The sequence below is a fragment of the Mycetomoellerius zeteki genome, unplaced genomic scaffold (assembly GCF_001594055.1).
Source record: "Mycetomoellerius zeteki isolate Tzet28-1 unplaced genomic scaffold, Tzet1.0 scaffold149, whole genome shotgun sequence".
NCBI classification, from domain to species: domain Eukaryota; kingdom Metazoa; phylum Arthropoda; class Insecta; order Hymenoptera; family Formicidae; genus Mycetomoellerius; species Mycetomoellerius zeteki.
In genome coordinates this window covers 2,980,620-3,006,117 of record NW_017256436.1, presented here as the reverse complement: position 1 = coordinate 3,006,117, position 25,498 = coordinate 2,980,620, and the positions used below count along the sequence as shown (strand labels likewise).

Below are 25,498 nucleotides of genomic sequence, written 5' to 3'. Positions count from 1 at the left end.
AGAATATAGTTCTTGATTTGCATAAATTGTCGCGGGAAAGTCACAAGAGCTCTCGCCAGTCCATATATTGTATGATGATAAAATTGTTAATTCAATTTATTTGACATATTTAAAAAATACATCAAAAATTGAGTGAAAAAAATACATTGAAGACAGAAGTAATATGAATTCGAATCGAGATTAAAACTTCCTTATTACAATGTAAATGTTAATCAACCGCAATCGACATTGTAATCATTATCTTATAAAGCACACAAGATGTAATTAATCCTCAAAAATACCGCGTATCAGTTACTGAAATTTTATATTAAAATTTTTTTAATTAAATTTTGGAAGCCACTATTGTTATGATATATAATATAAATAAATGTTAATTTACATTACATATTCGTGTATAAATTACATTTTTATATAAAAATATTTTAAGAAAAATAAATGTATATATGTAGAACTGCGGTGCCTCGAAATTTTCATTAAGAGTAAATTGAGTTCGACTCCCAATTGAAGTAAAAGAAATCTATCATGAAAAGAATATTTGATTTTTGGAATATTTCGTTTATAATGCTCTTCTTTTTCACCGACCATAGATGGTTTGAGGAAAGGGTTGGCGTTCCTAGGATTATTCCGGAAGTTGAAGCATGCACCGTAGGTGCTTATACGTCCTGATATAGTGGTGCTGATATCACCTGAAAGTACGAGCCGTAGTGCGAGTCAAAAACTATCCGCGATCGTCTCGTACGTGCACGGGGCGCGGCGCGGCGATAAATATATTATCCCGCTGCATTCGGTAGGTAGCTGCTACATTTTACCGGAGTTCGATTGAAAGACGACTGGCTATCACGCGAGCTAACGTGCGATGCGGAGAGTCGCACACACGCCGTGCGATTAATTGATTCCTGGAATTCGATGTAAGTTCGAGAGCGAGAGAGAGCCTATAAATGAGCTCGCGAGACTCAATATTCGCATATATATGTATATATATATTTCTATATATATATATATATACATATGTATATATACATTGTATATGTATCCGGCTACGTCGATTTGTCCGATCTCCGGCACGTTCTCTGTCTATTCTAATTCCGATCGCTCAAAACCAGCTACGATGTTCTGTTACATGCAAATGACATTTGCCAATGATTGTAACTAATAAATATAGCAGAGCAGAATGATGTAATTTCATATAATCGAAAGTTATTGATGTCGCTTAATTTGTAATACCGTTAATCCTTGATATTATTTGAATTTTTAAATTAATTAAAGTAAAAACGATATTACATATACGTAATTACATAATATTATTATGTAATTGAAGAAATCTTAACTTTTAACTAACGTTCATTAATTTTGTATGCGTTGTTAACAATATAATTGTTATGTGAGAGGCAATAGAAATGATTAATTTAATAATATTGTATTTTGTAATGATATCTTAATATGTTTATTAAATATGTTTACCAAATAATCAAGATATTCCATGGCACAATTGACATTATTAAAGTATGAAATACTATACTAATGTTTTGGAGCAGTTCGTAACTGAAAACAGCTGCATAAAATAAAAAATTTGTAGCTTGAAACAAAATTTCGATTTTGTGACGGAATTAATATTAATCAGATAGTATAAAAAAATAATCTTCATCTTGTGCGTGCGTGCGTGCGTGTGTGTATGCCATCATATGCACACAGTAGACTTAATCGATTTTTTTTATCACATATAATTTTATGACTAAATCTCGATCTCTAAGTAATTGTGGGAAATGACTAGTTTCTGTTATATATACATACTAAACATCTGGTGCACATTAAAATATCACATGATTTAATTGTTACTTTAAGGTACTTCCGTACTTAACGATCACATCCTTAAAAGAATATGTACGTTTTTCATTCCCAATTCCGACGTTTATCAAGAACGACAGAGGAAGAATCGCGACAGTTTTGTATCGACTATCCGAGAGAGAATACGCGCGCCGCTCCGTCAGTTAATTCAACAAAGCGGTATAGTGGCTGACTCGAAGTCGTACTACTGTCTACAAAATACAATTAATACGGTAACTAAGAGTAACAACGTGTTCCGCTGTAACGTTCCGCTGTAAAAGAGATTAGATTGTCCGCATAGTCACTATTTAGCGTTATTACGCTCGGACGCAAACACTACGTCCGGCGGTGCTTCCGGCGGTTTAATTCGTGGGCGTACTTTCATTCGTTCCCATCTTCCAGAGCGTAGAGACAACCGAATTCGGAAAGCGGCAAACGGTCCCGAAATTACTTTTACCCAGCGCATTCGCGTTGCAGGTCGCGTTTCCTTGCCTTGCTATCGTACTATCTTGGTATAGAATAATCGTTTGGCACTGTGTCCTACTGAATCGCAATTCAAGTCACGACTATAACCAGCACATCAGCGAGAGGTCGTGCGAACCTTTGCGACGGAATCACAAACTCCACATAAACGCGCTGAAATCGCGAGAGTGTCGAAAACTCTTGAGATTGCTAAGATCTATGAATCAGAGGTTGCTTTATTGCGAAATCTGAATGGAAGAATCTAAGAACTTGGAGATTGGAGAATTCAAACATTTGCGCAAACATCGAACTTTATTCGAGAATGCTACAAATAAGTAAAATAATATACAAACAATATGCCCATTGTTAAAATGTATTAAATCAAAAAATAATATGTCAGTAACTCTAAACTTTCTGATATTTCCATTAATTCTTACAGAAAAAATTTTTCTAATTATGAAAATTAAATTATCATGCACAGTAAAAAAATTTATGTATTTGTGTTGGAAACGGTCCACTCACGTTTGTGTTAACAGTTTGAATTTTTTAACATATCCGAGTGTTAATTTAACATAATGTGATTATGTTATTTAAAGATTTTTTGTGAAATTGATATTCAATGTTTCTTAGTGTCAAAATGATACAATTTATGAGTAAGTGAACTAGTAACATAAAAATAATGTGTTTTAAAACGTAAATTCTAAGACAAATGAAATATGTGTTAATTTAACATATCATAAATGTTAATTTTCTGAAAAAAAAAAATGTCCCCACGGTATGTTTACAAACTGTGTCGATGTTATCTTTCTTTGTATTTATTCTCTTACATAATATTTGTATTACCTTCTAACATATTCATCTTGTGTAAAATTAACTCAAATATTTGAGTGGACCGTTTGGGACATGCGATTTATGTTAAATTCAACACATTTTTTCCAACTGTGTGAAAATAATGTCATAGAAAAATTCATTAGAAAACTTTTAACATTGTTGCATATGCTGCAACATTTTGAAACATATGTATCCATCAAATGTATCTGTCAAAATAATTATTATCAATTAACCTTCGAAAACCATAATTAAATTATAATTATTAATAATTATAATTATGTGATGAATTAAAAGGGTGCGATAATTATTAATCATAATAGTATTCTATGATTAATGTAATATTAATTTAATTATATATTAATATAATTAGATTAATCAATTGTATCAATATTATTTTGCAAAAAGTCCCAAAATTCCAGTCTTTTTTCCGCCTAAAAATCTTACCTCTGATTTATAACAAAGGGATTTGCAGCTTTCCTCGATTATCACGGCGACCATGGAAGCGGAAATGGAACGGCAGTGGGCGGACGTTGGGCAGTTAGACTAACGATTGGGACGTCAGGCGTCATGGAACTGTTTTCTTTAATCTTCTAGCCCGCGATCCTCGAGTCTGAACGCACGAGGACCACGTATATATGTCCAGCTTATTAGGGCGGACGAGTGTATGTATGTGTGTATATATACATATATATATGTGTATATATGTATATATGTATATATATATATATATGGCGAAACGGCGAGAAGTGGGAAATTAAAAGGGGGCAAACGCAAGCGAAACGCTTCCCGCGCCTCGCCGCGAATTCTCGTTGACATTCGTTGGACATGTTCCTCTTAATAAAATCTTGACACGTGATGGTCGTACCACCCGACCACGGACGACACAATATCGACGTATCATCTAATCGTAAAATTACATTCTTATCGAGACGGTATAATAATACAGTAATTACGAACTAAATTGGCCTATCGCAGCACCGGGCCGGTCTTGGAGGGAAATTGAATTTTCGCCCGACGGAATAGATTCTCCTCTACTACTTGCTCATTTTCTCCGGCTCTCTATTTTTTCTCTCTCTCTCCTTCTCTCTTCCCTCGTTTCTAAACACTTTTCTTTTTGGCACGATAGACATTAGCTGGTAATCTAGAGATTCTCCTTATTCTTTCTCTCTCCTCCTTGCGTTTCGTCTTCACGCTTACGCTTTTCGTTTCTTGGGTAGAGGTACCGGCCGGCCGGCATCTGGCGATCAACCCTATTCGTTAGATAGCACCTTCGTTATTCAACTTCGTTTCGCGTACTTTCGAGAGCGCGCGAAAGTACACAGAGCAGCAAGTACACTATACATCACTTAAGGGCTAGGTAAGTGTTTCTGACCAAGTGGAGGGATCCGATCTCGTAAATGATCCTTCGAACTCACACGAGTTGTCCTACGTTCCCTTCTCTCTCTCTCTCTCTCTCTGTCTGTCTCTCGCGACGAAAACGCACGATCGGACTTGGTTTATGAAGTGGTCGGAAGTAGTTAAAGCTACTTACGAGACCGATCCCAAGAGAATGAACCGGCCACTCTCGTTTTGCGGTCCAGCGCATAGCTGGACAGCATCTCGTTATTGTATATGTGCATGTGCATATATATATATATAAATTATATGTATATATATCGCGCACATACACATGTATATAAATATCTAAGAGAGCGACTAAATGGAGAGGATTTTTGGAAGGACCGAATATAGACCGTGCAACAAGACGCTACTTCGCGGCTCCCGACGACGAACCTAAATCGCGCTGGTATCTCTGACATAGACGAGAGAAATAAAAGATATACATTATTGCTATCCGCATCATCAAGGAAAGGATTGTTCGTTCGTTCATTCGGGAATTCAAAGGCACCGGCAACGCTTTCCGGGAGGTTTACCCTCCCGATCGGTGCCAACGTCGAACACGTCGTTTTACACGAATGATAATCGTAAAAGCAATTATTTGACGGTTTAATCCTCTATAGAATCTCAAAGCAAGATGCGTTGTAGTGCATTTTTATATTCAAGTTTGTCTCTATTTAAAATTCTCTATTTAAAAACAACAATAAGATGTGTAAAATGTAAATACATATTTATTTCTAATCAAAGCTTCGAGCAAATAGGATTGGCGTTCTTCTTTCTCGGGTAAAATATATAATTTCGTCCATAGAGGATTAATAAATATCATCAAAACATATGTCGTACGTTCTATGCAATTTTTATATCTTATATTAAACAATCACATCGATATTCTTGATCCCTTTCGCCATGATACATTTATATTTATCTGCGTTTCATTTTTTTCTCGTGAGCAAAAATAGATTAATGGAACGGGTCAGAAACTCTGACTTTTAAAAAGTTTATCACGAAAAGTTTGCGTGCCTCACCTCGTTTTTGATAGCATAATCAAAGATATTGGGTGTGAGTATTGCGAGCTTTTAATAACTTGTCTTAGTTTCCATACATTAGACGTATTGAACGTACCATGCACGTGCCAATTATCGAAAGGGCATTGTTCATGACGAAAGAGTTCTTTGAGTTGAGGAGGGTTCCAAGGATACCTATTCACTTTCCTAAGAACTTAAGAAAATTTATCTTGAAGCTTTAGGAAAGTATTTAAGAAATTTACATAATTTCTAATTTCGAGCTTGATTCAAGACTTAATTTTCTTAAGTTCAAGATTGATTTGCCCGTGTCCTAGAAAAATGAACCTAATCATCATCGGTTGAACTTCTCAATTTTGCAAGAAGCGAATCGATTTCTATCTGCGTAAAAAAGAAAGTTTACCGACGTGTTCGCGTCTGCACGGAATTCGCGTAAAGAGAAATTATCGTAATCGCACGCGGCATCGTCATCGCGAATTATATTACATGTCGAGTACACATCGAGTGTATCGAGGTTAGCTATTACATTACAAATATATCACTTTATCGATGGAGCACGAAGACGAAGAAGACAACAAAAGGAAGCCTTTGACCGTCGGCTTTCGCCCGCCGCGTCGTTGCGTTCTTTGGTTTTAATTCTTTCTCATTTTCTCCTTTTTGGTTTCATATCCGTTATCACAAGTTAGTTTCACTATCATAGCGCAGAAACCATCGTTGAACGTGCTGGCGAATCGTAACAGAGATCGCGCGCGATCGCATTTTACTTATACATTCTCCCTTGACTCTCCATAATTGACGCGTCTCGTTGGGCCGGCGGCGATGGATAGATGCGGTCCGTTTTTTTTCTTTCTCTCTCTCTCTCTTTCCTCTCAGTAGGAATCCTTCAACAGTTTCATCTGACGCTCGTACTCTTCGAGAGCAGAACGATTTTTCACTCGACAACATCAATAAGATCAGCTGAGAGCGGAACGCAGGCGTTGTTGCGAACTCGAGGTATGATCTTGCATATGATGAACGATCGAATATTTCAAGATTTGGATTTTATCATTAGCAAGGATTATTGCCATTACTACCTTGCGGCTTCACGAATCGGAAGTGAGCGACAAGAATTTCTGTCTTTCGAAGCGTTGTCAGAGAGAAAATAATTAACGCGTAAATATAGCTATTCGTTCTTCGCGCTCTATATACGAGTATAATATCTTGCTGATCAGCGCACACAGAGAGAGCTGCGTTCAGCCAGGTGCATCTTATAGATATTATTTTATCCTTGTTTAACATTTAGTGAACAACAAGGATAAAATGATATACCCTAAATTCCTGAACGCCCTCTTGTTCTCCTCATCATTATTATCGACGTATTATTTATAATGCGTGTGTTACATATTTTTTACTTGTATAATTTAGTAAGATCAATCCTCGAATCGCTCTGCAACGGCCGCGGCACGTCAACGCGCGAAGGGACGCGTCGGAGAGAAAGAGGCACGTCGTTGCGGTGCTCTTCGGCTCCGAGGAGGCCGAGGCGAGTGAGCCGAGTTGCGATCGCGTTAGCGCTGGTGAATGTGCGTGGTGAGATGCTTGGAGAGATAGTCAGCCCGGGCGAAGCATTTGCCGCACATCTCGCAGTGATACGGCCGCTCGCCGGTGTGGATGCGCAGGTGCCTCGTCAGATCGCTCTTGCCTCCGAACGCGCGACCGCAGAACAGGCAGACGAACGGCCGTTCGCCAGTGTGCTTGCGCACATGTAGCTTCAGATTCTCCTTGGACCTCACGCACTTGCCGCAGAACGGGCAAGCAAAGCGTCGCTCGCGACGATCGGCCTCGCGAGTGACGCTCCGCGCGAGATCGATCATCGCCTCGGTCGGCTCGTGCCGATCGTCGTCGACGGCGTTGTCGTCCACGTCGCCAGCTTCGCTGCTGGCACCGCCACCGCCAATCCCACCAACCCCGGTGGCAGTGGTCTCCGTCATCTGCACCTCCACCGCGTCGCCAGGGTTCTCTTGAACGCTCGCGGTCTCCGAGACGCTCTCGTCACCGCGGGCGCTTTCAGAGAATACACCACGCATCTCCTCGGCGTCGCCCGGATTCGTTGTAGTATCGCTGCCGGTCTCCACCTGGGACGGCTCGCCGGTGCTCGAGACCTGATCGCTGCGCTCGGCCGGTGTCGAAACGACGACTACGCTGTTCTGAGATTCGGGCGCGCGCTGCAACCGCTCAAGCGCGTGATTGAGGCGGTGCTTCTTAAAGGATTTTAGATACCTGAACTGCATGCCGCATACATCGCAGGTGAAGAGCTTATCTGCCGGCAGCCGCGCGCGATGGTTCTGCTCGCGATGTTTGACGTAGGCGGACCGATAGCGATAGCGCTGGCCGCACTGCTCGCAGGTGAACGGCTTGTCGTCGCTGGTCTGGCCGGCGTGTTGCAGCAATGCGTGTCGCTCCTCCGCCGGTACCTCCGTGCGCGCTCGTCCGCTCCACCAGGGCGCCCCATCCGCCCGCTTCCAGTCCGAGAGCGAGCGAGACCTGCAACAGGAGAGGAAATTACGTCGTACGATGTTGCGCGATACGGCACGACAGTACAACTTGTTCGAGGCTCGAGCTTCGAATCGGAGCATCTCGATTAACTGTGCGAATCCTCGATACCGAAGATTGTAGTTAACTTTGAATCATTTAAACAAAATTGGACTAATTTCAATAATTCAAACATCTCGAGAGATACTCTATGACGATTCGTATATTTAATTTGAATAATTTTATTGAAAAAAAAAGTTCAGCTTGTTTTTCGAACTTTGTCATTTGTCTCGCGAACGTTTGAATGGCGCGTCGCAGCGGATGTCTCGGGCGGGTATTGTTTCATGCTCGAATGGAAGATTATGAACTGTACACTTACCCTTTGTATCACGCGGATGCGGCTTATGATAGCGATAAACAATCCCTACGGCATAATATCGCTCTGGGTTTCACGCGAGATTGGATACACGACGGGGATTGCGGTTGCGCAGCAGAGGCAGGCAAGAACACACACATCGTACGCACGTGACGTATTGTTAACACAAACAGTTTGCAGCTTTTATTTCACAAATTGTTAATTTACAACTATGATATGCATTCGTTCGTCTAAGAATCGAAACAAATCAGTTTTTTTAATTTACTTCTTTTTTTACGCCAAGCCAAATCAGTTGTGGCTATCCGCTATGATCGGAACGTTCAGAACGCATTGTCGATATTGGTGGTTTTACGGACGAGAGTAGGTTTTTTTTTCTGTCGGAGTAGGTTTTCCTGGTTTTCCTTCGTGAGTTTCTACGAGATGCCGAATTTTGCCGATTTTTCCGAAACGTCCGATTCCTACCGACATACAGCTGAAATGCATACGTGTACACAAGCGTTCGCGCGTATTTGCATACAAACGCCGTTAAACCGAGACTCAGTTGAGCTCACAAATCTCAGGACGCATTCGCAACGTGGCTACGATTTCACGGCTTTAATTAAAAATTTCGCGACATTCAATTTCGGATAATTTGAAATCGGACCTGTCAACAATCCATCTACCAAAACTTGCAGCACAGAACGAAACGTATCGGATGGACGGAAATGCTCTCGGATTATTCGCTCAGTCGCCTCCTCGGTCGCGTCCGTCTTACACGTCTCTAGTGTCCAAGTGAACGCTTGTACGAGTTGAACATAATGACTCGGTTACAATGAGCTCGGGGACACAGCGCCATTTTTTATTACAATATATATCCCTTTTTTACAATATATATCCTCACATGGTCGTTCGCGATAGCGATGAGGGCGCATGATGGTGTTGGAATTTTTATATCGTATAATTTTCAATTCATAAATAATCTTCTCACGAAAAAATAAGTAATTTAATTATATATTAAATATTTTAGAATTAACCTTTTTATCGTCCTAAAAAAAGAAAGAAATTTTTTCATGACACTTAACTTTTCGTTCTCACAAAGTAGTAAGAAGAGAATTAATTTTATCTGTTGCTAAATATATCTATATATGAATATAATTTTAATTAAAATAAATCTTATAAATTATTCCAATTTTTTGCCGAATTTGTTGCGCTTATACTCAATAATTTAATAAATGGTATGAAGACAAAAATATTCTGCTAAAAAAATTGTGAGATGTAGACTCGATCGTCGCTCGTTCATTCCCTAATCACGTACGAAGGTGACATCACGTCGCTGTGCTATCGCGAACGGCTCGTAAAAATAAACTAGAATATCCAAAAACGAGACGCATTGGTCGGTTGGTCGGTAGTTTTTTTTTATTCCACCGCAAGCGAAGATCGCGCTTCGATAACTCACATACGTGTCCTATCGCAGCCCATAATATCTAAGATCAGCAAGGTCGCACTCGGGAGTTCCGAGTATCACGCGATATCGTACACGTACAAGGTGTTCGAAAAGCAGAGAAGAGCAAACAGTACAACCGGATTAAAAATATATTGATGTTATACTCGATAGTTGTAAGAGCATTTTGTCGATAAAAAACAAAATATATAATTAATTATGTGTAAAAATATTAATTTAACATTTTTTATTAATATTATGATATTGGCGGCAAAAAATATTTAGCTCGCAATATTTTTTGCGTCAACTATTTTCTTTCTTAGTGCATTTCTCTTGATATAAAATTTAAAAAAAATTTCAATAGACACGATTACATAGTGAAAAATTAATAATCTTGTTCAGGGATAAAATTGTGCAAAGAAATCACGATTTGCTGTAATGTTAACGAAAAATGTTATACATTTTATATATATTGATATGCGATTTACATTTTTATTTTCGGTGCTGTTTCGTCTCTTTTCTTCCTTCTTAATGAATCTGATGAATTGATAATTTTATCGATGTTATTACCATGAAAATTTAATGATCCCTAGAGTGCGACCAAGAAAATCTCGAAACAAGTGTAATTGAAGTATTATATTAAATGTTTGATTGTGTCGCTTTTGTGACAAAAAATTGAAGATACTTTTTTTTGGATTAAATTAAAATGTCTTTCTCAAATGCGATTAAGAAACCTCAATGATACTGCCTCGCATAAATATCGAGAGCTTTTACGTTCTAAAAACTTGATTTTCTTCCGAGCTATGACAAGCGCGAGTTATATTGCTCTTAATTTTCCGCGACAACTCGGTGCATCGGAATATCGAGTGCACATTGTCGAATGCATCGCGGAGAGATCGTAACGGCACCATTGGCGTTTGCGTTCCGTTTACAGCTCTCCCGTATCCGTTCTCGCAAAGTCCGATAATCGAATTACTAACGCCGCGAGATAGTTTCGAGAGTCTCGTCGCAAACAAACATTTTCTCGTTGGCGCTCAAATTCCGTCTCTCGCTCGCTTGAAGAACAACGTTTGCTTTTTTGCTGACAAACTATGTGTACACTACACATTTCCCTCTGTCTTTCAACTGCCTCTCTCTCTCTTTCTCTCTCTCTCACACACATACACACACACACACACACACACACACACACACACACACACAACATGAATACACTCTCTTTTCTTCTTCTTTTTCTCTTTGTCTCTTTCTCTCCCTCTAATATTCGATAATCAAGCGAATGGGCGTGGGTGCTTGGTGTCGAGATGTGCTAAAGTGGAATGGCATGGGCATTCGATTCCTTAAAGGTTCGGTTACATGTGTTGTTACGCTTTAACAGCACGTTATTAAATCCTGGGAAAGCAAAATCTAAGACTCTGGTTGGCACAAAACGAAACGAGTAGTGGTTGCCGCGGGTACCGGCCGCGTCGCGTCACGCCGTGATGGACGGACGGACGGACGAACGAACGGAAACGCCGCAACGAGTCGTTACAAGTATGAAAAATATTCCGGTAACCATTAACACCGTTTAAAAAAGTTATTGCATCTGGGTAACCTATGTTGTATAGGTACACGTTTCTCTTTTATCGTATATTGTACAAATATTGTTGTAAGTCGGTAGTACAAACGTTACTGTAGAAAACATAACAATTCGTAGGTTTCGTATGTCTTTCGTATCGTTACGGAAAGCTTAAGTGTTATACAATCTGTTATTACTATATGCGAGATTTTTCGATCTACAGGGTGACTCTGAAAATATTGAACACTGTGTTGTCTCTGCGTGTGTATATGTGTGTATGTATGTGTTAGATGTGTGTACGTGTTTATGATCGCGCGATCTCTCTTTCCTTCTCTTTTCCATTCTCTGTATCTGTTGATTACCAGAGGAATCAAAAGCCGGGGAATTGCATGAAATTAGATCTCGTTGTAACCGAGCCTCGACAGACGGGTGTTACTTTCCTCGGCACTTCGGGAAAACGTTATTTAATTGTAATGTTGAAAGAAAAAAGCGTTCGCTTTGTTCCATATACATATCGCTTCTTTATTTCAAAAGTAACACAAATTAACAAACGTGACATACGAGTTATGCTTTGTGAATTATTATCATAAACGAGACAAGTACAATTATTACTCTGTCAATTATTAAAAGTAACCTAAATTCATAAAAAATTGTCGCAACTCAAAAAAGATTTTTCAAAAGTTGCGAAACGAAAATGACAAACATGTCGTTTGATCATATTAAAATTATATTCTTTTTAACTACATATTATTTAATTAATCAACTGTTTCCTGTAAAGTTGAAAAGTAATATTTTTTCTTTTCTGAAAAATTTAATTTTTTAAGTTGTGTCATTTTTGAAGAAAGGGATCAATATGCAAAAAAAAATATTTGCAAAATTTACGGATCATTTATGCGGCCTTCTTCCCACCGACTTTGCGACGCGCGTGTTTCTTCCGTAAACTGTTAACGCGCGCAAAATGCACGTTTCGCAGAAGAAAGTGACGCGGAAATGCATTCGTGGATCCCGGGCTATGTGCTTACTAAGTATCGCGATTATACAATGTTATTCCATGGAAACAATGACGGAAACGGATGTGTCTTGGACGCGAAATATGCAGCGGGTGCACAATACGACCGACGTCCGACAATGTTGATAATTCTCGGTACCCTTTAGCTTTCGTTATATCTTTCAGCGTTGGTATTTAGTCGACGACGTCTCGAAACTCCATGAGAAAATGTCGCGCTTCCAAAATATCTCAAAGAGTCAAGGCGTCTCAAATATCTTTGCGAATTATATCTCAAATATACATATTCCCCGAATATGCGATGCTAAATTTACTTTGAAAATGTTATACGCTTTGCACGTAAAATATACATATCACATTTACATGTTGCCGCGAGTTTAGCGTTTCGCATTGATATCCTACTCTCCTTTCTGATACATGATCGTGGCCTTCGACTGCATTTCGGGCAGAGAGATAACAAATTGTTTTGCGAACGCTTTCGCACACGGACGCCACGGGATGAAAGATACCACGCGTACAGGTGAGAGATACCCCCCTACATCTGCACATCCACGCGCAAAGTACGCATCGCGTATACACGGTGCGGTAAATCGGTATTCATCAAACGCGGTTATCGAGCGTCGGCGAGAGCGTCGGCGAGCTGCACGCCCCGTAAGATATGACGTGTCGGGCGTACAACTTTTTTCTACACTTTTTTTTTTACATGTACGCGGTGTACTTTGAAAAGCTCGACCAGAGGGAGAAAGAGTGGCTTGACAAGGCTGAGCGTCGTAATCGGAAGGGATGGGAGGGGGAGCGAACGGGGAAAAACGCGGGGGTAGCGACAGCGATGAGAGAGAAAGAGAGAGAAAGAGAGAGAGAGAGGGAGAGGGAGAGGGAGAGAGAGAGAGGGAGAGGGAGAGCGAGAAAGAGAGAGGCCGTGATCCTGCCGCGTCGACCTTATTGGCGGAATTCCCGCGGAAGAGATCCCATTAATAACGGAGCGACAAGCAGGCACGTACCCGCGGTCCGTCGCAAGGAGGGATGCGGGGTGGGATGCACGTGCTTCACGAGTATACACTGCTGCATCTCGCTGACGCGCGTTGCATACACACGCGTCTCTCTATCTCTGTCGCGTAGATGTGAAATACACGTGCGCGCGGATGTGAACCCAACGGTGGCAGCGACGGCGGCGGCGATGTCGACGACGACGACGACGACGACAACGACGACGACGACGACGCGAGTGAAGCTGCCTGTCCTTTCACGTTACGAAAGAAAAATTGCAAGTTTAGCAAAAAATACAATCGCGATATAAACCGATTTGATTCGTGCTTTCGATGTGCTGCGCAACGCCCAAAGCATTAACGGTTACTTGGAGCAATGAAACATAGCATTAAATCTGTCGTTCTCTTTTTTCTTTTTTTTCACTTTTTTTTTCATGGACTGATAATCATCTGGTAATGCTCATTTAATCGCTTCTTCGACCATCAGCTTAAATTGTCATGCGATTATCATACAATCGACAGTACTGCCGACGTTTAAAGTCCTGGAAGTAGCATTAATCATAACAATCTTTTAACGCGATAAACTTATAATTTTTGTTTATCTCTTTTATCACAAGTGATATTCGAGACCCAATAATTTTCTCTTCCGTCTGTTCGAAGAATCCAATTGTAATCACACCGTGTAAGAAGTACCATCAATATTCGCCGTATTGATAGTAACATTAATCGTACGACGACTTTTTTAAGAAAGCGATAAACCAACCTTTTTGTTTAAGAAATATAAATTTATCCGTGTTACAACAGCTTTAATATATTATACAAACAGGTATATACAATTTTATACAAATTTTGTTATTTATTTGCAATCCTAAAACATAATAATTTGGTTTATAAACATTCCACCTAATCTTATTTTCTTTTAATTTCTCATAATCGAATTATTAACTTTTGAATCATTAATTTAAATCTAGATCACTTATATTTTCGGCAAATAAAATATCTCTATCCAGCAAAAGTAGTACAGTTATCTTTGTAGGAGTATCCCGCCTAATCTTTTTTTAATTTCTCATAATTAAATTATTAGACAATTTTCCACGTATCATTAACTTAAATTGAGATTAATTCGATTTTCGACAGGCAAGATATCTCTATCTATCAAAATGCATCCCTTTTCGCTCCTGTACGTAATTTTTCCGATCGCTCTCTGGTATAGACTTTTAAGACAGGCATCCGCGTCTGCCGAGAATCATACCGTAAGAACGTAGCGAATACGTTTCCGGGAACGTGTTACCCGAGTGACCCGATCCGCAAACTTGCGAAACGTGCGCCCCGCGCGATGCCTTTAACTAGGCTAGTAGTAACAGACGGTGCTCGCGGTAGGAGACGCGACGCGGCGGTGGCGCGGCGGTGGCGACGGCGGCAGTAGTCGATCGCGTGTGTCGTCGACATGTGTGTGTAGGCAGCGGATCGTGAAGGCAGTAGTAGGCGTAGGCTTAGCGTGTTCTGATCGGGCGCTCGCACACCTGCCTGCGCGACCCGCGCGCACACCTGCGTACGCGTATACGTAGGAGATGCACGACGGCGTAGAATGTAGACCGCGCGTGTATGCGTGTCCTGTACGTTGCGTCGCGTGTTGGTGCCGCACGCGTAGGCGTGCCTACCTACGCTCGGAATCGCGCAGGTAGGCGTGACTTGGGGCGGCGCCAGGTGAATACACCCCTGACCTATGCTTCTTTCTCTCTCGTTCCCTTCGCTCTCGCCCTCTTTCCTTACAATTCCTCTCTCTCTCTCTCTCTCTCCCCCCCCACTCTCTTGCTCTCTCGCTCGCGATACACGTGTCCCCGAATTTATATCGGCTACCGATTCTTTGTCCATGCGCGTGTGTATCCAACCAACTCGCAAAGGGTCGATCGTTATAATCGTTGATAACTCCAAAGAGGCATTTCTTTCTTTCTCCCCCTCTCTTACTCCCTTTTTTCTTCCTTCCTCCGTTCCTCTCTTCCTCTATCTCTTACTCTATCGTTTTCGAGGGTGTGCGCGCACGTGCGTGTGCACCCTCGAAAACGATAGAGTAAGAGAGAAGGGTATCTCCGCCTGATATCTCCCACATTCATCCTCCCTCTACCGCCACTCTTCCCTCCATCGTCACCCTCCCTATACCCTCGACGTGACTAAGAGACGCACTTCGACACGTGCGTGCACCCGCGAAGTTTTCGCTAACGTAATTTCGCGAGATTCACGTGGAATCTGTTCGACGAAATCTTCCTACCGTGCGATTTCTTTCCGCGATTTTGTGCCGTGATTTATTTTACAAGCCTGTCAATCCACGAATGCTTTGATCGTAGAGACCTTTCGCGGTTTTCTTTATTTCAATCCGAAAGCGATGACAAAATTAGAGAGTTACACAAAAACATAGTTAGTGCGAAGGGATACTATTTTTTCATCATACATTTCTATTTCAGATAAAGTTATGGATCTGAGTATTTTCGGAAGGATAAACTTTTTGTGGAACAATTTTTTGTATATTGAAGCCAATAAAATAAAAGTTACTTTTTATGTGCGCGAGTTTTTAATTTTTTGTTTCACAAGTATAATACATATAATCCTTTTGTACCAATCCAACACTTTGGTTATCGTTCTTTTCCGCTGTTGTATTTTTACGAATATCACATTGAATATCTTTCAAGCTCAGTCAGTCCGCGAGGGTCGATTACATTCTCCTATTGATTTCGCGTCTGGAGTGAAAAGAGAAAGAGTACGGTCGCTAAGATTGGATATGAAAGAACATGAAACTATAACGTTATCGAAATTAATCGCGGTTCTATTCTGAGGAAGTTATATAGCGACGTAAATTTAAAAAAAATTAAAATTGTCCGAACATCGTCTCTCGTTACATTTGCAAGATGATTTTGTATTGCTCACCACGACCGGAAGAACAGCAAGATATATAATAATCTATTTCGAAACTGTCTCTCTAAAAATATTTCAAATGCAAACATTTCAGGGTCTTCCACAAATTTATCCAATTTTCGATCGAACGAAAACAACGTTGATTTTTTGTTGGTTGTTGTCGATTGTTATGCGAAATCAATGATTTAGCGCGAAATATTATTCTAGAAAATAATAGAGGATTTCGATGAACCCGTTATCGAATGTGCTTGCTCTGTTTCGCTGCTTGAATATAATTTTTACGTTACGCGTTCCGCGTTATTCCAGCGTGAATGATATTCGCGAGGATTCTACACGTAGGCAAATTTTCGTCGAAAATGCGATTGTTCTACCGAAAACGACGAGTCGGGGGATAAAAATGGCGAAAAAGCAACGTTGCCTAATGCCGGCCTATGAGTATGCGATGCGACCTTCGAAAATCGTACAAAACATGGATCACAGTAAAATAAGAGAGCACTCGTGCCCAATGTACAAACAATAAAGTATATATATATATATATATTATATAATCCTACCTATAATATATAAGAACTTTATCAACATGTTCTCATCGCGCTAGGTTTTTTCCTTTGCCTAATTTTTTTATCATAATGTCAATAATTATGATTAGGTGTCCCCGTAGTAATAATGCCTATGCATCTTTACATAATAAACTTTGTCTTAATCTCTAAATACTCATTGCCTATAGTTAATTTCAGTTTAGATTAATTCCTATTCACATATTTGTCTCTATATGCTGGTGTATACAATAACTCTATGTATATATCTGTATCACTAATCATATTCAATATATGTATATAATATATCGTAGAATATATAATATTTCTATGCGTGTCCATGTATTTACAGTGTTCAGTTATTTTCTCACATTTTCTCACTCACTCTTGCTCGCGGTATTTCTCTCGCATTCTGTCCGACCTTTGTATATTACATTCGCCCCTTTCTCTTTTACAGTATATATATATATATTTATATATATATTATATTATATACTAAACAAATAAAATACTAGTATAAATATCTCTTGACATATAATATATATTTTTTTCATATATATATGTATTCATTTGTTTATTCATTTGTTTATTTATATATGTATAGTGTAGAGTGATCGCGGCGGAGACGCGGAAACGGATGGATATTACGATTGAAAACGATATACATAGCGTCGATTACATGCGTTTCGACGTCTCCGCGAAGTTACCTCCCTCTCTTCTTTTTTCTTCACTTTTTACATTTATTGCTATTGGATTCATTGCATAATAGATTCTCCCGTGTGTGTGAACTGATATATTCGATTTCATTATACTCGCCTACGTTTTCCTCTTTTTTTTTCTTTCTTACTTGCTCAGCGGTGCGGCGGTTTATAGAAGAGAAGATGTTGAGCGAAGCGAATCGTCGAAATTAGCCGCTCGCGCGCAACGTGATCGCGCCGTTTCACGCTTCTCCGATCGTGGACAAAGTGCGCAGCAGTTTTGAGTTTGCTTAAGTAATTAATCGCGGTATTAATTAGAGAGTAAGGACCCTCTATAAAAGCGAGGGAACGCGTGCGAAGCACCGGACGATCCGCGGTATGCCTTTTGTGCGATCAAGCGTGTATCTTGAAAAATTTGTGAGGCTTAGCTTAAATTATATCAGTCCAAATAAACGCTTCCCTCTGCGCATCTCTGCAACGCCATCAACGTTGGAATGCCAATTTTCGAATTTTTAAGCTCGCAAAACGTATAATATTTCCTCTCTGTAACATTCGAGAGACACCACTATCAAATACCTATTATTGAAAATATTATCATTTACAATTACTCGATCGGATCAGCGACAAATTTTGTAAAAAAATTTAACAAGTATTCTTTAGTAATTAACAGAGCGAATGTTTTCATCTAGTAAAATTTTATTTTACATTTGAAATACCAATAAAGTGAATCGCACAGATATATTTGTATTTAAATCCGCGACAGCTTTTATTTCGTAATACTGGCGATATCTGTATCCCTTTTCCCAATTTAGTCAGTCTCTTAATTGTAATCTAAAATATATCGAGCATCTCTATCGATGTTAAGTACAAGATTAAAACTTTGTGATAATTTTTCTCTTCATTACCGTCGTGCGTTTCTTTTGCCGTTCGATCACTCGATCTTCTCTTCCATGAGCAACTACTGCGACGAGCTATTTGCCGCTCGCCGTCGCTTATCGATCGGATATCAGTTACGTTAATCTTAATATTTATTACTATTGTTCTGTCTCGCGCACTTCTCTCCCCATTTTAACAGCAATAATATCAACCTGGATCAGGGGTTGAGGGCACAAGGCGTCTTTTTTTATCTTACGAATGCATTTGTCCGTAGCGAAGCGATTCGATTGTATACTTTTTTCATTGTTCGCTTCTTTCTGATTGATATCTATATTATTATTATTAAATATATTCATATAATTTTTAGATTCATAAAAATTGATCGCATTTAGCAAAAGTTCTGTCGAGAGGTTGTTCGGTACTCGATATAATTAGGCGGATAAACATTGGGTGAAAATAGAGCGGCAGCTTTCGCCGGAAATTAGTTAATAAATTTGCACTTGTTACGTATGAATTTATTATAATGTTTCGTCAAAATATAACTGATAAAGCTCCGAATGTTAAGCGTGTGCCTTTCATATCGGATACTCGAACATCCGGCTAGCGAGATTAATCGATAATTTCAATTTTACGCGTTAAGCATAAGCTCTCATCCCCTGACCTGGTTTCAGGTTCGTGCAAACTGCCCGCTTGTTGTCGCCGTGTGAGTGCATTCGCGTAACAATACAGTCGTTAGAAACATATAAAGGAAGGCATCAACGAGTATGAGCGAATATACTGCTTCTATATATACAAAAGCGATTAACGTCTCTTTCTCTCTTTCTCTTTCTCTCTCTCTCTCTCTCTCTCTCTTCCTCTATAGAATATATGTCTGCCTAAAAATGTGCGGTGATAGAAGAACGTCTGTCAAACTTTTGCGGAACCCTGAACGGGGGAGGGCCGGAAAGGTCGAATAAAAAATATCGGTTCGAAATCGCGAATTTTCGTCGGCGAATGCGTTAACGTCTATTCCTGAGATTTAACGAATAAAGAGCGCTGGGTGCCGCCCGCGATACCGTGTTCGCCAAGTAATCACACCTCGTGATTCGAGGCATTTACCGTCCGGGCGAGCCCGGATCAATTGCGCGAGTACGGTGGTTAATTAGTGGGGCAGCGGCGCGTTTTCGCGCGCGACACACGCGCAATCACGATAGTCTACGTGATTGAGTTTTGGTGGATGGTTCACCGTCGTTGATGCACCTTGATATGAAGTAGAAACTGATATGCGAATGTTATTCGTTTTACGCACACCGTAAATCCGTCGTACCGTTAAACGCATGAGCACGTGCACATAGCTGTCGCGAAGGGACAGCACGAACCTTCTGCACGTAGGTGAACTCGCTTGGGCCGGTCGTCTCCAATGTTCCTCACCCCTGAGAGGACACTTTCCTCAATTTAATCTCGAGGTACATGGACGCGTCGCGATTAACGCGTTCGCGAGAAAACGATTCGAGTAACAACAGCGAGAGAATGATTCGCGAGAACGGGCCGTAACTTATTGATATACGATTCTATACGCGGGGGGCAAAATGTTGCTCGATTTCAATGCGACACCTTTGATTTCGAATAATCGACGTAACCGCGCGTAATTGGAGACCCACCGGCTTACGCATTGTCCTACAGGGCGGAACACGTACACGCGCACACACATACGTTGCGCTGACGTGCCTGCCAATAATATGCGTGTGTGTAGTAAGGCTATCTCGCCTACGTGTTAATCGTAAATCTACATGCTGCTGCTCACCTATGCCTTGCGATAAAATACTATACGTAGGTATGCTTATGCCATTTATTGTGTGTGCTTCCTTCCATTTTCAACTCGTTAATCGTTAATGCCTACTTATGTTACAATCGATCGAGTACGCTGGCGGCCTCATCGATGTCGATTTTCTCCCCTTTTCTCTCACGATAATCCGAATGCGATCAAGTTCTTATTTTACGTGACCTTTCTTTCTTTTTTTTTTACGTCCGTCGCGTTTATTCCCGACGACTCCGATGATCGTATAGCTCCTACCTGCGCGACAGTCTGTCGTCTTCAGTGTAATCATGGACATCGTGGAAAGTAATTTACATACATATACATTACACATATTTCCATGATAGGAACCGATAACGCGCGTCGAAAAACGCCGATTGCGAATACACGACGTAAGATTTCGGATGTTCCTCGCGACGTTTTGAAAATTTCGCTGCGTTTCATAGTCCGCGTTAAAAGCGTATAATTCGACAATGGATATTACGCGTATTGTGTCCGCGATGTGCGCGAATTTCCATATGAGTCACGCTCGAGTTCGAGAATTATTAATCACCCAAAAATGCGTAGCAGAGATGCTCAACCAAGATGTTTCTCGGAAATATTAAAAAATAGATTATTACATATGCAGAGTAATTATAAAAAATTTAAGAATGACTACATTGTAATGTAATTATCGGTATAGAGAATAGAAATATAGAGCCGGATATTCATCAATATGTCATAATGTGCGTACGCAAGGCATATATATAAAAGGAGGGATGTATATCAACGATGAAACTTTTTCATATACATGAGGAAAAGAAAATAAAAAATATTGCGAACGGAAGTTTGTATTTGAGAAAATAGGTATCCATATATTTTAATTAATATATGCTTAAGAGAGAGAGTAAACGTAATAGTATATACTGAATAGTCAATAATATTAATTAATAATAATAATAATAATAATAATAACTAATAATAATGTATAAATGTTAGAATAACAAAATAAATCTTACGTAACTTAAGTATACTGCGTAAGGATGGTGATAAAAATTAATGGTACAATTAAAAGAGAAACAAAGCACCGTCATCACATCGGGGCGGCGTTCGAATTCGGAGCAAATTCGCGTGCCCCTAAGGAACTTTAGTCCGGAAACAATATAGCGACACGTGGATCCGTATGTGTATAAGTACCTAAATAATTATTGTACATCTGACGTTCCTTTTTGCTCCCTATTATTTTCTTATACACGCGCTTCGCCATTCGTATCAGCGCGCGAGGCGCTCACGCATTACTTCTCTGCAAATCTCGTGAAAATCGCAAATCCACGCATGCATACATCCACGCACGCATGCACGATGCACGCACTCATGCACGCTGCTTCCAATCAGTAACCCTAATATCTTGTACTTTGTTAAAGTGCTTGCCAATTACACGTTGTGTATCCGTAAATGTAATTTTATATGTATATATATATATAGATGTATGTGTATATGTATATATATATATATTTATGTATATAATATATAAAATTAACGACCGATAATATTGTATACACGCATACGCTCGAAACAACCTCGACAGGATTACTTAACTCTTTGTAACTCTTTTAATACTGTCAATGTTTTCTACTAAATGAGAAGATAAAGTAATCCCGGACACCTTGCGGGAAATCGATTGAAACTATCGACAGCTTCTAAAATAGAAACGAGCATTTTATTACGTCTACATTCGTGCGTTAGCGCCTGCTTATAGCAGCTATAGGTCTTCACACTCGATTATTGCTCGTGTGTGCATCCTCTATCTTTTACTGCTAATCGTATTTGGACCGCTATCGTTTCGTCCGTTATGCAACGATCGCGGAGAACGATCTCCGCGATTCTCTATATATACTCTATATCGATGCAAATAAATATTATGCGTAAGCAATATTATGCAAAATGTTGAAACATATATGTCGATATAATGATTATTATCGCAATATAAGAATTTCGCCAAGTCGTTCATTTGAGCTCTATTAAATATGATGTATCAAATATAGTCTTATAATATAATGAGATTCCAAATAAATTTAAAAATAAATATTTCTGAAGTCTAAAAATAATTTCGAGATTCATTAATGCATATGAGTAAGATTAATGTGCACCATTATTCATGAATCCTAAAACACAACACAACACAAAGACTACTCTTGATTATCTGTAATACGTGACATTCCTCGGAAGTACAATATGAATAATATATTATTTCCCTGCTATTGAATTATACGATAAATAGTTTTCATTTTTATACTCTAGAAAATATAGGTGTGGTTAATCATGCGGTGTTTATATAATTTTCATCGTATGTGTTAACATTAACGCTAACGTATATCATCATAGTGTGGATTTAAAACCCTTGATGTTTATATCAACGTCATTATGGTGCGGATTAACCCGTAGTGTTAAATCCACACTATGAGATTATATATAGGATTATATATAACACATAGTGTTATAATTCACATCCACATATTTTTAGAGTGTATGCAGTTTTGGGCTTTGCTGTGAGATTTCCGAATGATAGTGCACTTTTTTATGACCTTCGAGTTTTTTCCGATCGCGTTTCGTCTCTTGTGCCCACACGTAGCTTCGCGCTCCAGATACGAGTAGCAAGAAATCAAAGAATTAACGCGAAAATGCGAGGGACGCAAAGAACGAACTAAAAAAAGGATGATCCGACGTGGAAATGAATGAATCATGAAGTTCGCGCATCGATCCGCACGCCTATTTCTGATTCGTCGCATTCGTCGCGTCGCGCCTAGCGTATTCGACGCCGAAAGAGAGAGGGCGAGAAAGTCCACTTGTCGGTAAGCTGCCCTCCTTGCACAGGAACTCTAACTAGGAATTAATCTATTACTCGATATGTGTGTATTGCATCATGACACCATCTGGCAAGAGGATAAATTGCGCTTCGTATTTACAGGTGTGCCTCTAGGTCGCATCGCGCCGCTCTACTCGAGACATGCGAGACGCAAGAACGTAACTACACGAAACCCGAGATATCATAATTAGACGACGAGCAGTTACAAGTCGGAAACGTGTGATTCCGACTTGGATATCTATTTACACTTTGCATATCCGTCTGTGTGTGTCTTATATTTCTTTCCTATTATATTTTCATTAATTCGATAGCAATAACATGATTTACAATAATTGTAAATTTGCTTCGTAGCAGAGCTCTCTTTCCGCTAAATAAATATATTTACAAATATCATATGTACGAATTTTGAACACTAATTTTTATTAATTTTTTATTAATTTTTTTAAACTGTCTTGAAATATAAAAAGTTAACGTTTAGAAAAGATTTTTGTCAATCTATACATTTCTTTTATGTTGATTTCGAATTGAAAGAAACGACATGAAAGATCCAACATGTGGCACATTAAACATGTTAAACGTTAGGCACAGGTTATTCTAGGATTATGCTCGTCCAGTTACGTTCTTACATTTGTAATTCTATCAGCAGACTTTTCGCCAAACATACTGACGCGCATCACGCGGGATCAGCGCGAGAACTTAAGAGTTACGCTCTCTATATGTATACGAACGAAAAATCTCACAACGCATGCGGACGGAAGTGGGTACGGTGGAAACGCAATCGGTCGGATTCCACGGATTACGGTTCGAGAGATATTACGCACAAGACTGGCCTGCATCAAGGTTTTGGATATCTTGAAAAAAATTGCCTTCGTCATAGTCGCGCTTTACACGGCGCGTTACTACGATTACAACAGTTATTACGATATTACACGCGTTCTAGGTACGAAGCTAAATCTAGACTATGTACAATTGAATTAGAACAGGTTTTTAGGAACTTCAGAACAGAAACTCAAAAGCTACTATAAAACTAAATTAGGATCCTCGACAACGGCTGTGATAGGGAGACCTGCGAGGATGAAATATTTTTTTTAGAATCTCCAAAATCCGAAATCGGAGTTGTCGACTAATTCCCGGTTCACCATGTTCCCGACGATAATAAATTAAGGATAAATTAGAAGCATACCTACGTAAAATACAATGTGATAGGGGCTTTGTGCGATCTTAAACGATACATTCAGTATTTTTGGCCAAAGTCGCTCTTAAACAGAACAAAAGCCTAATTGTGTACGTGTGTGTATGTGTATGTATGTGTACACGGCGAATACTTATACAACGTGTACGTACAAATTCTCCCTATATACAACACAGTCCGACGTACAATAATATCCGAGGCACGTGCATTTTCTCGCGAGAATTCGTGGCAAAGAGATGAGATCGAAAAGAAATAATAATCGAAAGGAGGCAGGGAAGGAGGGCGAGAGGCGTTAAAAAAATGTATGAAGCGATCGATTTAACTAAAGATCTTCTTCAACACACTACGAACCTTTCGTCACCGTAAATAATTAATTGTGATCGATATAGAGCAGATGTACCAGCGACTGACCTGTCACAGAAATACCGTTACATAATTTAATTTCCGTCCTAAATAAGAATGTTGTTTCGCCGTATAAATGTATAATCGTATTATTCATCATCGCATTTTTTTTTTTTTTAAGAAAGTAAATTTAGATTATTTTTATACATGACCACAGAGACGAGAGAAAATATAATGATTGTACACCGGTGCATCCGCATCTATAGCTTACAAAATATCTATGATCGCGAGGCACGAACTGCCTTGGAGCGAATTCCATGGAGTGGAAAGAGGATTCCTTTGAAATAGGAGAGCCTTAGAGCTACATAACCGCGAGGAAACTAAATGTCAACACGTATTTGCTCTCTTTTCTTCCCTCTCTCTCTCTCTCTCTCTCTCTCTCTCTCTCTCGCTCGCGTATACACGAGCCGTTGGATGAGTAACTTGACTTAAAACCTAGGTTAATTGGAACTTTGCTAACTGATTGTACCCTAACGCCAGCGGTGCACGTCGTGCCGCTCATTAATTCTCCTTTCGATTGCACTTTAACGGGCAAGATCGTCCGTCTGTATCCTGCGTTCTGCGTTCGCGGCGCGAATAATTGCAACTCCGCGCTTCCGCGACGCATATCGTTGCGTAAACGACCCAGGAATTCGGTGAGCGACGTAAAAACCGCGGGACACGAGAGTTTCGCGAAGAAATCTCCCTGCTCCGGTTGAAGTAAACGAAAATGGGCGAGGCGACGATTTCCAGTCCGACGACGGTTTCTATGCTACGCTAGATATATAATGTCACGTCCGACGCCGAACGCTGCTCCCGTATCCAAAGTAGGTCGCGCCCGAATTTCTGCTGACCGTCTCCACCGAACTTCGCAAATACCGGAGTCGCGCGTCGT

At 39.8% G+C, this 25,498-nt stretch overlaps 1 protein-coding gene across 1 annotated transcript in view; it reads right to left on the bottom strand.

Annotated features, from left to right (window-relative positions):
- Positions 1–6,992: 6,992 nt before the first annotated feature.
- The window catches only part of mamo (zinc finger protein 628-like), a 135,171-nt gene continuing 116,665 nt past the window's right edge, over positions 6,993–25,498 (bottom strand). The window contains 2 exon segments of the mRNA XM_018462883.1: positions 6,993–7,954; positions 7,956–8,036. Coding sequence (XP_018318385.1) covers positions 7,061–7,954; positions 7,956–8,036 — 975 coding nt within the window. The 3' untranslated portion in view covers positions 6,993–7,060.